This window comes from Pelecanus crispus, chromosome 3, assembly GCF_030463565.1.
Source record: "Pelecanus crispus isolate bPelCri1 chromosome 3, bPelCri1.pri, whole genome shotgun sequence".
NCBI classification, from domain to species: domain Eukaryota; kingdom Metazoa; phylum Chordata; class Aves; order Pelecaniformes; family Pelecanidae; genus Pelecanus; species Pelecanus crispus.
Window position 1 is genome coordinate 20,979,174 of NC_134645.1, and position 14,034 is coordinate 20,993,207.

Genomic DNA, 14,034 nt, shown 5'->3' on the forward strand with positions numbered 1-14,034 from the left:
AAGGATGTCATAATTTGGTTGTGTCCCCCAAGAAGTGCTCAGTCAAAAGAAGATGCCAGAGCAGCCATTCTTTAGTGCCTATGTGTGAGAAAAGCAGTTGAAAATTTAGTATACTGCCCTGAAAGGGACCTTTCTTGTGTATTATGACATTTAATGTGCTGCAAAAACCAAATAGTAACTTGGTGCTCCCTGGGTAGCTATGTATGCTCCTTGAGATCTGTTCATCTAGGACAGCAGCTTTTTTGCTCGTGAGGGTCGTGACTGCAGTGACTGTCCCATATTGCTGAAGTGAATAGGAAGGAAATAATTATTAGATCCTTTTGGCAAGTCAGGCTTCGGGAGACTATAGATATGAAAAGAACAATGGTGTTAGCATGGGCAAATCATTTTGTCCATTGACGCCTAAACAAGTAATAGGAGTTTCTGAGGAAAGTGAACTCTTTATCTGAAGATAGAACTAGAACTTTTGGAAGATTTCACAGACAGTAAACTGATTTTCAGTGATTTAGCAAGGGACTCTTATCCACTAATGTGTTTCTGATCTGAAAGTCCCGTACATATTCCTTATGAGCTTGTGGTAGCAAACAAGTTATAGATGTCTAAAGAGACAGCTACCAGTTAATCATGCATCTGAAAATGTAATTTTGAATGGGAAGAGAGGAGGAAATCATGAAGGCTAAATCAGAATAGAGTGCTATCTACTGTGAATACCTTTGCTGGTTTCTACAACTAAAAATTACCTCAGTTTAGGCAGCATGTGAATTCAAATCTGTGATGCTCTTCCTGTGTAATTTTCCTGTATAATTCTGGAATAGGGCTGCCTTGTTTTTATTTCTTCTTAAATCATATTCAGTGCTTCATCAGGGACTGCTCTAAGAGTAAATCTGCCTTTACTCTTGGCTAGAATTAAAAATATATACATATATATTAGCACTTACATGTTGTCCAAAAGCAAACCTGAAGTCTGGCTGTTGTATAATAGAACTTATTTTGAAAAAAACATTTTCAAATACATCTGAGACTCTTAGAGTCCATATTTCTGAGACCCCTGTGGTTCTACATGAATGATAAAACTTTTGTCTTTTTACATTACATAGACATGTAAGTTCTTCTCTCCCTTTTTTCTTTAATCATCTGACAATTTAAATAGTAAATAGATAATAATAGATTATTTAAAACTGAAGACATACAAATGCATTATATGGATTTTTTTTTTTTCTGATCCATGAAAAGTATAATAGAACTGTACAGTATTGAGGTTAAATTTTGGTTATCAAAAGCCTCACTTCTATACATCAGGGCTTTTTCTTTGTTTTTAATGCCTGTCTTTATTTCTGTGCATTTACATTATGAATATCTGCATTTTTCCATCTTGGCATTTGTTCTGACTGGAAAAAAGGGAATCCTGTCAGCTCTTTACTGACTGTGACTTGTAATATTTTGCCAACATGCTTTGCAAAGTGACATTGAAACAATTCTCTTTCTCTGAGAAACTGTTAAAATAAACTCTGAATTAAAATTCCAGCTAAATTTTTTAGAAAGATCATTCTGTGCCTTAGGGAAATCTGCCCGTGAGTAGGACTAGGTTTTCATACTTTGCTATTGCTGAAATTTTTTTGTTTGGGATTGCCTTTACTGACAGACATACAACTAATTTTCTCCTCTTCTTGTCTGTGACTCAGGGACATAGAGGGCACATTAAGTGCAAGATTTGTGATGTTTGAGTATGGCAAATACCCAGTAGCAGGTCCTTGCACCATTTCATTCCCTGATAATCTGGAATCTTGTCACCACTTAAGAAGAAAGTATCCCTGAAATATTTATTTAATGAAAGAGAGGGAGATAGGATAAAGCTCCTCTGCCAATTATAATAGGGTGCAGGAGGGTGGACTGATGGCAGGTTTTACAACTCACAGAAGAGATGAGTCACACAGGGAGTTATTGTTGAATAGCTCTCGGACTTGTAAATAATAATTGGGAACTAGGTGAAATCATGGTTCTACTATCTTACCCACCAAGCAGCAATGTTTGGAATAGCGGCACACACATGGAGGTGAATTCTTGTCTTCAGCTGAAGTGTCAGAGTTATTGTGGTGGTGGGCAAAATTACCCTCTGTCACATGCTTTTTGCATATGCCACTAATGTTAAAAGAAAGAATTGCTCATTACGTGTGCATATCCACCAATGATTTAAAGAATAGATACACAACATGGCTTCTTGGTAAAAGTTAGAAATTCTTCTGGCAGTGTCTGTCTAATGGTTGAGTGCTAGAATGGAAGAACATCAACAGTTATATTTTATTTGCTTTCAAAATATGTTCTGTTTTAGTTGCTGACAAATCATTATGAAAGATGCTGGAAGTACTATTGTTTGCCAGGTGGATGGGGTAACTTTGGTGCTGCCTCAGAAGAAGAACTTCATTTATCCAGAAAGTTGTTCTGGGGTATTTTTGATGCTTTGTCTCAAAAGGTAATTAATTTTAATATCCATCTGCTACTGTAAGAGCCTTACTGTGTAACCTTTTTTCTTTAATCTCATTTTTACCCAGCTTGTATCAACACTGTATTATCCACTTTAGAGGGAAAATATAGACCTTAGTAAACTTAAATCTTCCTCTTATAGCTTCTGCTTTAACGTAGGTATACCATCTTGTCTTCTCATTAAAAAAATTATATAGCTGATGAAGTAATTTGAGGTGTATCTGTACAGGTCAACTACAATTCAGAACCCTAAAAGCAAATTCAAGCATCTGCAGGTGATTGAAAGCTGCACTTTTCTACCTCACACACTCCTTCCTTAAACCAAGAGAGTAGTCCTTTGCTTAGCAGTTGTAGTTTCATCACCCTTGAATCAATTCTATGTTGAACAAAAGTTTAATAATACACCTTGGCATGTACTTACTGTTCATTCTGTGAGTATTTTTAACCAACCTACTTAAAATTTCATGAGTTTCATTTCAAATCTAGGTATTTAGAAATGCTATGCATATTGCTGTGCTATGTTCTCTTCCCAGACATGAAAAATGCCTAGTGTTACTCCCAGTGAAGTCAATACTTTTCCCATTTACTTAGCAAGAGCAAGACTCCATCCTAGTTTTATCTGTAGGGTATAATATGCTTTAGACAGTCAGTTTCCTTTATTTTCAGAACAAAAATTCACCGTGACACTAAGAAAGCAAGCCATTCTGTGGCTGCTAGGTTTCACATATAGGTACATCAGTTTCAGCAGATATGCTGAGAGCTTCCATTCACTACTCACTTTCTGTTCCCTGTGTGTTCCACAGAAGTATGAACAAGAACTGTTCAAATTGGCTTTGCCTTGTTTGAGCGCAGTTGCAGGGGCCTTACCTCCAGACTATATGGAATCAAATTATGTCAATATGATGGAAAAACAGTCTTCAATGGATTCAGATGGGAACTTTAATCCTCAACCTGTTGATACATCAAAGTAAGGAATTATTTTCTTGCAACTATTTTTTTTTTATCATTAATGTATAAAAGAGGGATGGAGTTTTGTTGGGTATGATGTGAACTTACAGCTTTTATTCTCTTCTGAACGCTTACCTTCTAGATAAAATGGAGACCTTAGCTTTATATTTTTTTTTTTTTTATTTTAAATCATATAAAGCAATAAATATCCAGTTATGTAACTAATTTTGTGGTCAACCTAGAACATTTTTAATGCATTTTCAGCCTGAAGATAGAAGTCTCCAGTTACCTTTGTATGTCTGCTGCAAACCAACCAGTGTGTTTTTAGGAGCAGAAAAAGTAGACTAGTCTACACCATCCCTGTCATTATCGACATGTGCCGAGACACTGATTCCACTGTGTGTGAATGGCAGTGTACCTACAGAAAATGATGATGATCATGCATTCATATAATCTCTTTTTACCATGAATAATGGGGAATTGGGCAGAAAGATCTTCACTCTCTGTAGGTAGTCGGACTCTGACCCATGCTCTTTTAAGTACATTAGCCAGAAAAACACATATCTGAATGGGATTTTTGTGCCCTGATTCAATTGCCTTTGTGAGCTTTTTGTCTGTATTAACATTCAGAACACAGAATGCCGTCAGTAGATTGATACCTCTGTACAGCATGCTTGTACATTGAAATATGGTAGTAAAAGCCATAATCTAGGCTGGAATATAGAAGTCACATCAATGTCCATCAAAATATATATCTAAGATATATTTAAGATATATGAAGATTTAACAAAATTTAGTAAGGATATTATACTATCATTTAGCTAATCAAAGATGACTTTATCTGGTGTCATTTCAGAGGAAAATTGTAGATAGCCAGAATATATTTGAAAAACTCAGAAAATGTTACTTAACATTACCTAAATCATCAGTCACTTCATTGCCACAGGAGTCAACAGTTCTGTGATGATTCAAGACAAAGAATGCACTGCTTCTGTCAGTATCACTTCCAACCTATCCTATATTCTTTTAACACGCAAATCCTGCATCGCGTTGCTTTCTAGTCCTAGACCTATTTATATGAAGCTATAGATAATATAATCTTATTGTACTTGCCAATTTATTGCATTTCTGAAATTATTCAAAGTATTATACTATTAGGAGAGTTCCCCTTGAAATACACGCCTCCAAAGAATAAAAAAACCTGATGACCATGCTGGATGAATATTTTCTGACCTTTGTGTGTGGTTAGGCTCTTGCAAACTGTTACTCTGACATAACTTCGTTTTACATTTCTGCTTTTTCCCACGCTATGACTGAAGATTGAAAACCAGACTGCTACCTCACAGTAGATGGCACTGTAACACTTTTGCTGCAAAAATTTGTTGTCTTAGGAGGGAAGATTTTGTTATTTCATAAGTAATCAAGAAGCAATTATTCCCTTTCATTTGTAGGAATGCAGATGCAGAAAAATACTGATATTTGAGAAATTATTTCTGGAAGAGGATTTGGTCTCTAGTGCTTGTTTGACAGTTAAGGATAGCTGCTTTTCCTTTACTGCTTAAGAAACCTTAACTTCTGCACTGTCTTGTACACCTGTTGAAGGGCTAGTGTATTTATTTGTGGGTTTTTTTCTATTTTTAATAAGGATTTTAATATTTTTAATATTCACTGGGGTGTTGGAAAATAAAGCCTTGAGCATATAACTTTTGAGTTGTCGTAAGTTATAGTGTTTCAAGCATATAAAAAAATTCATAGTAATATATAAAATAGATGATGTGTTTCAAAAAGGACTATTAGCACACTTAGTTTATAATGGACATGTGCATTGTTGCCACTGTATTTCTGAAACTATGTCATAGTTATAACTTTAATCTTAAGAAAATGTTCGTAATAGAAATATGTGACAAAAAGCATGAGTGCTCTGTATCATTATTGATTTTTCCCTGCACATGTGTGTTGAAGAAGTAAAATTCCTACAACAGCTGTGGTTCTCATTCAGTGCCCATTAAATAAGTCAGAATTTTTCCTTGATTTAACTGGGGCTTGGAGCAAACTGTATGCGAGGATACAGAGCACAGTAGAATGCTTTGAATGGTTGTGTGCACTACTAATTATTTATTTGAAAGTTTTCTTCAAAACAAAAGCATTCACATTTTAGCATGTGTGATATAATGGCTATTTTTCTCTTCACTTTCAGCATTACAATCCCTGAAAAGCTAGAATATTTCATTAACAAATATGCAGAACACTCTCATGACAAATGGTCAATGGAAAAGGTAAAATCTATATTCCTGTTAAAGCAAAATCAGAATTTTTATTCGAATCCGTTTCCTCTTTAAAATATCTTACTCTGAATATTATTATTTTTCATAATGCTACAAGTTGGTAGGTAGGTAAGATATAAAGATATATTCTTGAAATGCATTGCGGGGGAAAGTTCTGTAAGTGCACATGAGTATTTCAAAGTAGTGATTCACAATTTAATTATTTTTCTTGTTGACTTTTGAGTAAATATACTTGCTAATTGTTTAAGAGTTTTATTGACTTGAAATTTCAATTTTTTATCCAGAAAACTTCTTTAGGGTTTTTATTCCTTTGTGCAGTTTGTGTGTCCCATATTAAAAACAGTTCCTCAACTGTAACACAGTATTCTGCTCTATATAAATCTTTAAAAGAAAAATGTATTGAAACATTAGCTTTGTGTAATCATTAATTTTCAGAAAGATGGCATGCTACACAATTAATTTCATTATATGTAGATAATATAAATGTTGGTTGAGAAAATAGTAAAAAGGAAATTTTAAGCGAACAGCTCTGCAGAAGCATTTTTTAGTTTCTTTGTACCAATAAAAATAGGATTTTTTCATAATTTTTTGCTTTTCCCCATTTTTTCCTCTCACATTATTACTGTTTTCAGTTTGCCAATGGATGGACATATGGTGAAACGTATTCTGAATCTGCAAAAGTGCAACCATTAATGAAACAATATAAGTTACTATCTGAAAAGGTAAGGAATTTGTTCGTTCTTGATCCAGGGTGATCGAAAGATTGCTTCATTCACTGTGAAAATATCACCTTGTGTTTACATAACTTTTTAAAAATTTATTTAGAATATGTCAGTTAATGTGTGATTGTTGCCTTCCTCAACATCTCAAAAAGAGATAGAAGGGTTTTATTGTACAATAAATAGGCCACTCAACCTATTTTCTCTCATGGCTGAATTTACATGGCATAACTTATGGTGAAACTGAAGTGTCATATTGCCAGTATATTTTGATAGTAAGGTCATACAGGAATGCCTACTTGGTTAGTGAAGACAGGTTTAGGCTTTGTCTGCTCTCCAGCAGAGGCCCATGAAGATGATTAGAAGGCTGGAGAACTTGATAAATGAAGCAAGGCTGAAGGAACTGGGTTTGTTCAGCTTAAAGAAGAGAAAGCTGATGGGGATATAATCTCAGTTTCCCAGTACCTAAATGCTAGTTGTAGAGAAGATGGATGTATTCTCTTCACAGAGATGCACAATGACAGGACAAAAGGTGTAAGTTGCTTTGGCAGAAATGCTTTCTGGAAATCCTCCTTATCTTGACAAGTTAATCATTGGAATAGGTTGTCCAGCGAAATGGTGAAATCACCTGCACTGCAATTATTCAAGGCATGACATGGCAAGCCCTAGATAACCTAATATTGATAACCGTTGATAGCCCAATTAGATTAGCTTTATCTGACCTCAACCAAAGGTTGAGCCAGATGATGTCCAGAAGTCCAATCCAACATAAACTCTTTTTATGATCCTATGATTATGTCTTTTTTGTTTCATGTAGCAGACAAAACAGTGCTGATAATTGCTGCTCCACCTTTGAGTTCATATCTGAGCATGCCATTCACACGGTTATCCCTGTGATCATCAGCTTCCTGCAAGGCCAGAATTATTCTGCCCACCTCTGAAATGATACATAAACTTTTTAATATCTTACATGATTTATTTGCTTCTTTGCGGTATCCCTGGGCCATAAGGGCTGATTTCAGTACATTTCTTTGCATCTCTGTACAACCAGGCAAAAGCAGAGTAGTTATTTTTTGCTCTGTACTGCTACATAATAAACAAGGCAATTATTGCATGTGCATCCTTCTAGGAGAAAGAAATTTATCGATGGCCAATCAAAGAATCACTAAAAACTATGCTGGCATGGGGATGGCGAATTGAAAGAACACGGGAGGGAGATTCCATGGCACTGTATAATCGGACGCGTCGCATATCTCAAACCAGTCAAGTGAGCCATTTTATTAAAAACTTATTTTAAAAAAAGGCATGCAAAATCTGCTCTCCAATCTTTGATTTTACAAGCAATGAAATAAACCTGTAGCATAAGAATATGCAAAAGCATTTTTCACAAGCAATTGTACAACCCTGAAGATTGGTTTGGATTTCTGTTCACTGAAGCTGGAACTTTCTTTCCCTGTTCCAAAGTAATATGTTAATAAACATTTTCAAAAAAAAAAAACCCAAACCAAACCTAAGCTGAAATAGAAATGTATTTGTTCCCTTGATTTAAGGTTAACTACATTATTTAGGGGAATTATTTACATCAGTAGGTGATTACACATTAATAATGAGTATTAATATGATTTTAGTCTGCTATTTTTTGGAATTTGGTGGCTATGGATGCCTTTAAGCACATAAAGAAATAAACAAAGGTACTTATGTAAATTATTTTTGTTTCCTTTTTTTAAGGAAAATTAATACAAACATCAATGTTAATGCAGCATAAAGTTTACATCTATAGACAGCCAAAATTCTGAAAATGTTAACGATAGGTTTTTTTCATTTAGAATAGAGTTCTTAAATCAAAATGCTGTAAGGCTAAAATGGAGAAATACTAGCACTATATTCTCTTAGAGCTCCAGATACTTCGCAATTAAACTGGGGAGGGGGGAAAATCTCTTTCTCTTTCATTCACACGGACACACATGGAGCCAAACCAATGGGGGAAATAAAATGGGAGGGGAAAAATCTTTCCCTCTTGTGTCTACTCAGCTCTGCACTATTTACATGTGTGAGTGGTGATGTGCCTGTGAAAAAGTAGTTGAACCTGCCTCTCCACTCTTTATAGGCCCTAGAAAGTGTATATCAAGTGATTTGATTTAGCACTTGGGCTAAACTACACATTATAGTTTGCACACTTTATAGTGTGCCTTCCAAAATTCTTGACTTCCAAATTTCCTGACTTTTGGGTGTTTATAATACCAGCCCCAAAGACTATATTGACAGAGATATTCATATATACTTTAAGCATAAGGAGCTCATTAGAATGAATAGCTTTACAGTTGAGACTCAAATTATATCAAGATATGAAACCAGCTTTTGTAGCTAAGTTAGAGTCTTCCATTACTATAATGAAATTACATAAATTTTCTAGAAGAATTTCTGAAGCCAAAAATATTTCTGTATTTCAGACTACACTGTCATATTAATACTCATCCTGTGTTTAAAATGTGTTGTGCTATCATCATACACACACACAAAATAGCATTTTCCTCTGTTCAGTCGAGAAATTTTAACAATATTTAATCAGGATCTTCATGTTAATGTAACAATGCTTGCATTGTTTGCTTTAGCAAACAATATTTTATCAGTATTTATTTACTGTGTGCTGCTTGTACGTCCTTTGTCTTATTCTGTCGCAAAAATACCTGTGTTTTGAAAGGAGGCCTTTGAACTTCTAGGCCTTGTACATGCCCATATACATGCACATGAAAATAATATGAGGCATAGGAACAAAATTCTGGACACTGTTCTTTCTAAAGGAACATGTACCTGTGGGGGACATGTATCTGTTACAGCAGAATCCACAGAGGAAAGCCCAGCAATGCCCCTTTTCTAGCCTCATTTCCTGCATCAGTGGCTTGCCACCCAGGGAATCTCTGTCATTGTTTATCCTTCTTCAAACATTTGTGTCAATGTAATGAGCAAACCTGTGACAAATTTGGGCAGTAGAAAGAATGAATGACAAAATGGTGATATTTTCTGGGTGGGGAGGAGGGAAGAGATATGTATTTAGTAGATTCTATTCCGACATGTAGAAATAGGGCTGAAAAGCCAAATTCAAAGTTTGATTTTTGCCTGAATTCACCTTAAACTAGATTGTCTGAGATTTTGCCTGCCGAGAAAAAGAAATCTCTAGAAAATGCAGAGATTTAATCATAACTTTAGTACAGCATTATCCACAAGGAGTTGAAATCTTAAATGAGTTCAAGTGAAATTAGCATTTGAATGAGGGGGATTTGTGTCTGATGGCTGTCTGTCTTTAAGAACAAAATATGTAGACCTTTGCCTAAATCTCACTTAAGTTTACCACCCTTGATGTATTTCCAGTTGGGCTACATAGGATCCTTTTGCTCTCTAGAGATAGACAAGTGACCTTTTCCTTAAGGTCTTTCATTATTTTCAGTATCTTGTTAACATTAACTTCTTTGTATCAAATGTTTGTGTAACTCCACTGTTTTGCATGTTTGTCATTCAGATCTCTGTAGATACAGCCCATGGTTACACTCCTCGAGCAATTGACATGAGCAATGTCACCCTCTCCAGAGACTTACATGTAAGTCAGAAACAATTAATATGCCTACCTTTTTTTTTACAACTTAATTTTTTCTTTTCTGCCAGTTTATTTTAAACAAATTTGGTGCCTTATGTTACTTTCTTTGATAAGCTTTGATTTTGGTTTGTGTTTTTGTTTTTTTGTGGTGTTTTTTTTTTTTTTTTTAGGGGGGTTGGCGGGTTTTTTGGTCTTTTTCGTCATTGCTCTTTGGTCCTCTGTCGCTTTAAAAGACATGGTTCATGTGGAAAAGCTTCAAAGTTTATTTTAGCCCTGGATTGATTTTCCCAGCTCTCTTTGTGAACATCTGTCATTTTGAAGAGAATCATGTTTAGAAGAGCTTGCAGCATCAGCTTTTTTCCATTTATCATTCATTTCTCCACCATCTTCCCAAAACATTTGTCATTGCTCTTTTTTCTAAACTGAAGAAATAAGAATCAGGAACCATTGTTACAACAAATATTATGAGAATAGAGAATGAAGAAGTTGGGGGTAGGATTTTGACAGATCTATCAGTAGATTGCTGTTATTTGGAACAATATTTTTTGTTGATAAACAAATGGTGTTAGAAAGTTAGGGGTTTTTTCATGTGTTTGATGAGTACAATGCTAGTTTTTATAGTTTACTAATTTACTGTGAGTATGGTTACAATACTATGTAGACATACACCCGATAGTTTTAAATTAGTTAGCATGAGTGTTTGTACCAGTCTAGTGATGGCAACATGGTGTTCAAAGCTGGCTACAAAACCCTCCTGAAACACAGGGTTAAGTTTGCCCAGCTGAGCTCCATCATAGTGCAGTGAAACAAGCAGCAGTAGTAAAGTAATTGGCTAACTGTACAGTATATGCTATACTGTGCTTCTTATCAAATTCTCACACTGGATTTCCCGTCCTTGATTCCTATCTTATAGTTTCCAGTTTTATATTTCTAACCAATGTAGATTGCTGACTAGCTTTACAATATCATACTTGAGTTAAAACGTTTAGTAGATTGCTGATCATTCCAAAGAGTTAATAAAATTGGTAACACTACTTCTGTCATCACAGTCTTATGGAACAGCTTCATTATAATTACATAGAATCATAGAATTGTTTCAGTCGGAAAAGATCTTTAAGATCAAGTCCAACAGTTAACCTAGCACTGCCAAGTCCACCACTAAAGCATGTCCCTAAGCACCACATCTACATGTCTGCATCATTTAACATTTGTATAGACTCAGCGTAGTCAAAAGACTGTGCAGACTTTGTTTAATCCTCATGAAACAGCTCTTGATACGAACATCATCATAGTGTTATGATGGAGTAAACCAAACCCACAGAAAAGTAACCATCTTTTCACAAACCACAAAAGAAATGGCATTAGAACTTCTGTTACTCCCTTGTTTACTCTTTTATGCTATACCCTCTAACATTTGTCATTAATTAATTTCCTTTGTAGCCCTCAACTATAAAGCAGAGCTGTTTGGCTTTATGATTCATTTGTCCTTAATTATGAAGAGAGGTATTCTTTGACACCAGCTTCAAAATCTGTCATTTGAAAGCTAAGCAAATTTAATTAAAATGGAATTTCAGGTATTAATTGTGCTGATACTGTCATTCAGGGAATATCCAAACATGTTGGGTATTAATGAGATCTGAGTTTTCAAAATGAACTGTATGTAATTTTGAACTTTTTTTAATGTTTAGTATCTTTAAAGTTGGAGTTCAGGGTTAGATTCTTCAACCTTGTTTTAAATTGCTGGGAAAAGTTAGTTGTTTTGAACAAAGTTGCTTGGGGTTTTTTAAACTAGTACATAAGAATTGGTGCTATTTAATGTTTATATCATCCTGTGCATATACTGTGCTAGCAGGGGTCATGACCATGTCTAAAACGGTATGTCTGAAAATACTTCTCATTTTGGTTTTAAGTGGTCACCTGGTCACATCCTGGCTCCATGAGTAGCAAGGTCTTGCTCAGAGACCATCTTCATTGCACTGTGCTTTCCAAGGAAAGAAAACCCAGACTACACTACATTCTTCCAAGGTCCTAATCTGGACTATCAAAACACCAGGACTAGAGTTTGCATGATAGAAGGCATCTGCCATACGGGAGACATATGTGTAATGTATCCATTGGAGAAAAGTTTATGAAACAAATTGTCCTATAGACAAACAAGATATGGCCAGTTTGAAGTTGTTATCTGAATTCATGAGTATTCTTCCAAATCAAAAAGTTGGTATTCGGAAGTACTGGTTACTCAAAACCCTTATTGAAGCTGAGAAGAATGTTTCTGTAGGTCCATGAAAGAAGTGAAAAGTGAAATCTACAGAAAACTCCACCACTGCATAAAACTAGAGGGTATACAATCAGGAGGACAGGAGGGGTGGGTTTAAAAAGTTGTTTCTTGTTGAAATAGTAGTTCATACTAGTTAGACACTGGAGAGCTTGTCTGTGTTTTGCTTAGTTTGGGGTCTAGCTTCCAGTTTACCGGTCTGAAAGAGTTTGTTTTATAGGAAGGATTTACTATCTGTTGTGCACAGTGGAGGAGAATGTCATGCTGAATAAAAAAATGTGGCTGCATCTATGGAGTCCCTGGTAAAATGGCTGGTGCTTTTAAGAGTGTGCTCACACAAATGAGTATCCACCTCGACCAGGCTACATCCATGGGTTTATAGTCAGTCTGCCACAGCCACCAGGAAAAATCTTGTTTCAGTCTTCTGGCTTGCTGTTCTTTGTTTCCCTAACCACGGCCTTCGGGTGGTTCTTGCTGGCATTGTTTTGAGAATCAAGTCCCCGTCTGACACCCCAGTACTTTTTCCAGACTACACTCCTCTTTGTGGTTCCTCCTTTTTCGTATTAACACTTTTCTCTTCAGCACCAAGTTCCTAATTCCTATACATGTACCCATCCTAACCAAATTCTGTATCATAATTTTTCAATAAAAACCTCTTGTTTTCAGTGAACCATTACAGTGTGATTGTATTGAACCTCCCAGAAAACAAAACTTGTTATTTAATATCAGCGAGAAAGTTGTGCTTTTGGGGGGTTAACCATTGCAACACATATCACTAAGCTCTCCATTTTCCTAAGGCTATGGCTGAGATGATGGCTGAAAACTACCATAACATATGGGCAAAGAAAAAGAAAATGGAGCTTGAAGCAAAAGGTAATATTAACTATAGGTATTTACAGTATTTTAAGTTCTCTACGATTAGCTTAGGTCATGTATTTGAGAAAATAGACTGGAAAAAAAAAAAAGGAATGCAAATTTAAATTGACAAAGAAGAAACAACAAACTATCTATTCTTAATTAAATATTTTGTGATTTTTAGTGCCTGGAAGTTTTTATAGTACTGAGTGTAACAGTTCCTTTTGAAGTAGTTTACCAATTCAAATACATCAAAGGAAGAGAAGTCAAAGCTTGCAAATACATTTGAGCTACATGAATACATTTTCCTTCTAGCATTAATCTTTCAGACTATTTCCCAGTGGGCTCCGATTTAATTTGAATTACCTCTTTTATTGCAGGTAGATCTAAAAGGGTTTTTACTAACTATCATGTATTGAATTGACAAGTGGATAAACCTAGAGCAGATTCGTGATTCCACATAAAAATTGCATGTGCTGCACGATCTCTGCTTACCTACATGACAAATTTTGTCATGTATTGTGTAACTTACTGGTTTTCCTCTCTGTTAAAATAATTTCTTTATTTGTGTTAAAGCTAATTTTTTCTCTGCAGATAACATTCTATTTGCACATGGAGGAAAAGATATTTGGAGAAACAGCAAGTTCTCATTTGCAAATGACTGAAGCTAGGGTTTTGTCTTATGTGAAGGTGTCAGGTCTAATTGTATGCACCCAGCTTGGCCTTTTTTTTTTTTTTTTAATTGTGTGCTTGCTTTTTTACTAGTTGTAAGCTTCCAGCAAAGGTACAGTAGTTAAGGTTTTATGAAAAAATAAAGTTCCACCTGGAAGTGTCTTTGATAAATCACTATGAATTTCCATGACTTTAGTTATATTTCCC

General features: G+C 35.3%; 1 protein-coding gene across 1 annotated transcript in view; it reads left to right on the forward strand.

Moving 5' to 3' along the window:
- RYR2 (ryanodine receptor 2) overlaps positions 1-14,034 on the forward strand; it is a 456,789-nt gene that overhangs the window by 328,676 nt on the left and 114,079 nt on the right. Inside the window, exons 52-58 of the mRNA XM_075706907.1 lie at positions 2,330-2,470; positions 3,285-3,448; positions 5,627-5,705; positions 6,347-6,436; positions 7,563-7,700; positions 9,951-10,028; positions 13,098-13,173. Of these exons, the coding sequence (XP_075563022.1) occupies positions 2,330-2,470; positions 3,285-3,448; positions 5,627-5,705; positions 6,347-6,436; positions 7,563-7,700; positions 9,951-10,028; positions 13,098-13,173 (766 nt within the window). The remainder of the gene's footprint in view (positions 1-2,329; positions 2,471-3,284; positions 3,449-5,626; positions 5,706-6,346; positions 6,437-7,562; positions 7,701-9,950; positions 10,029-13,097; positions 13,174-14,034) is intronic.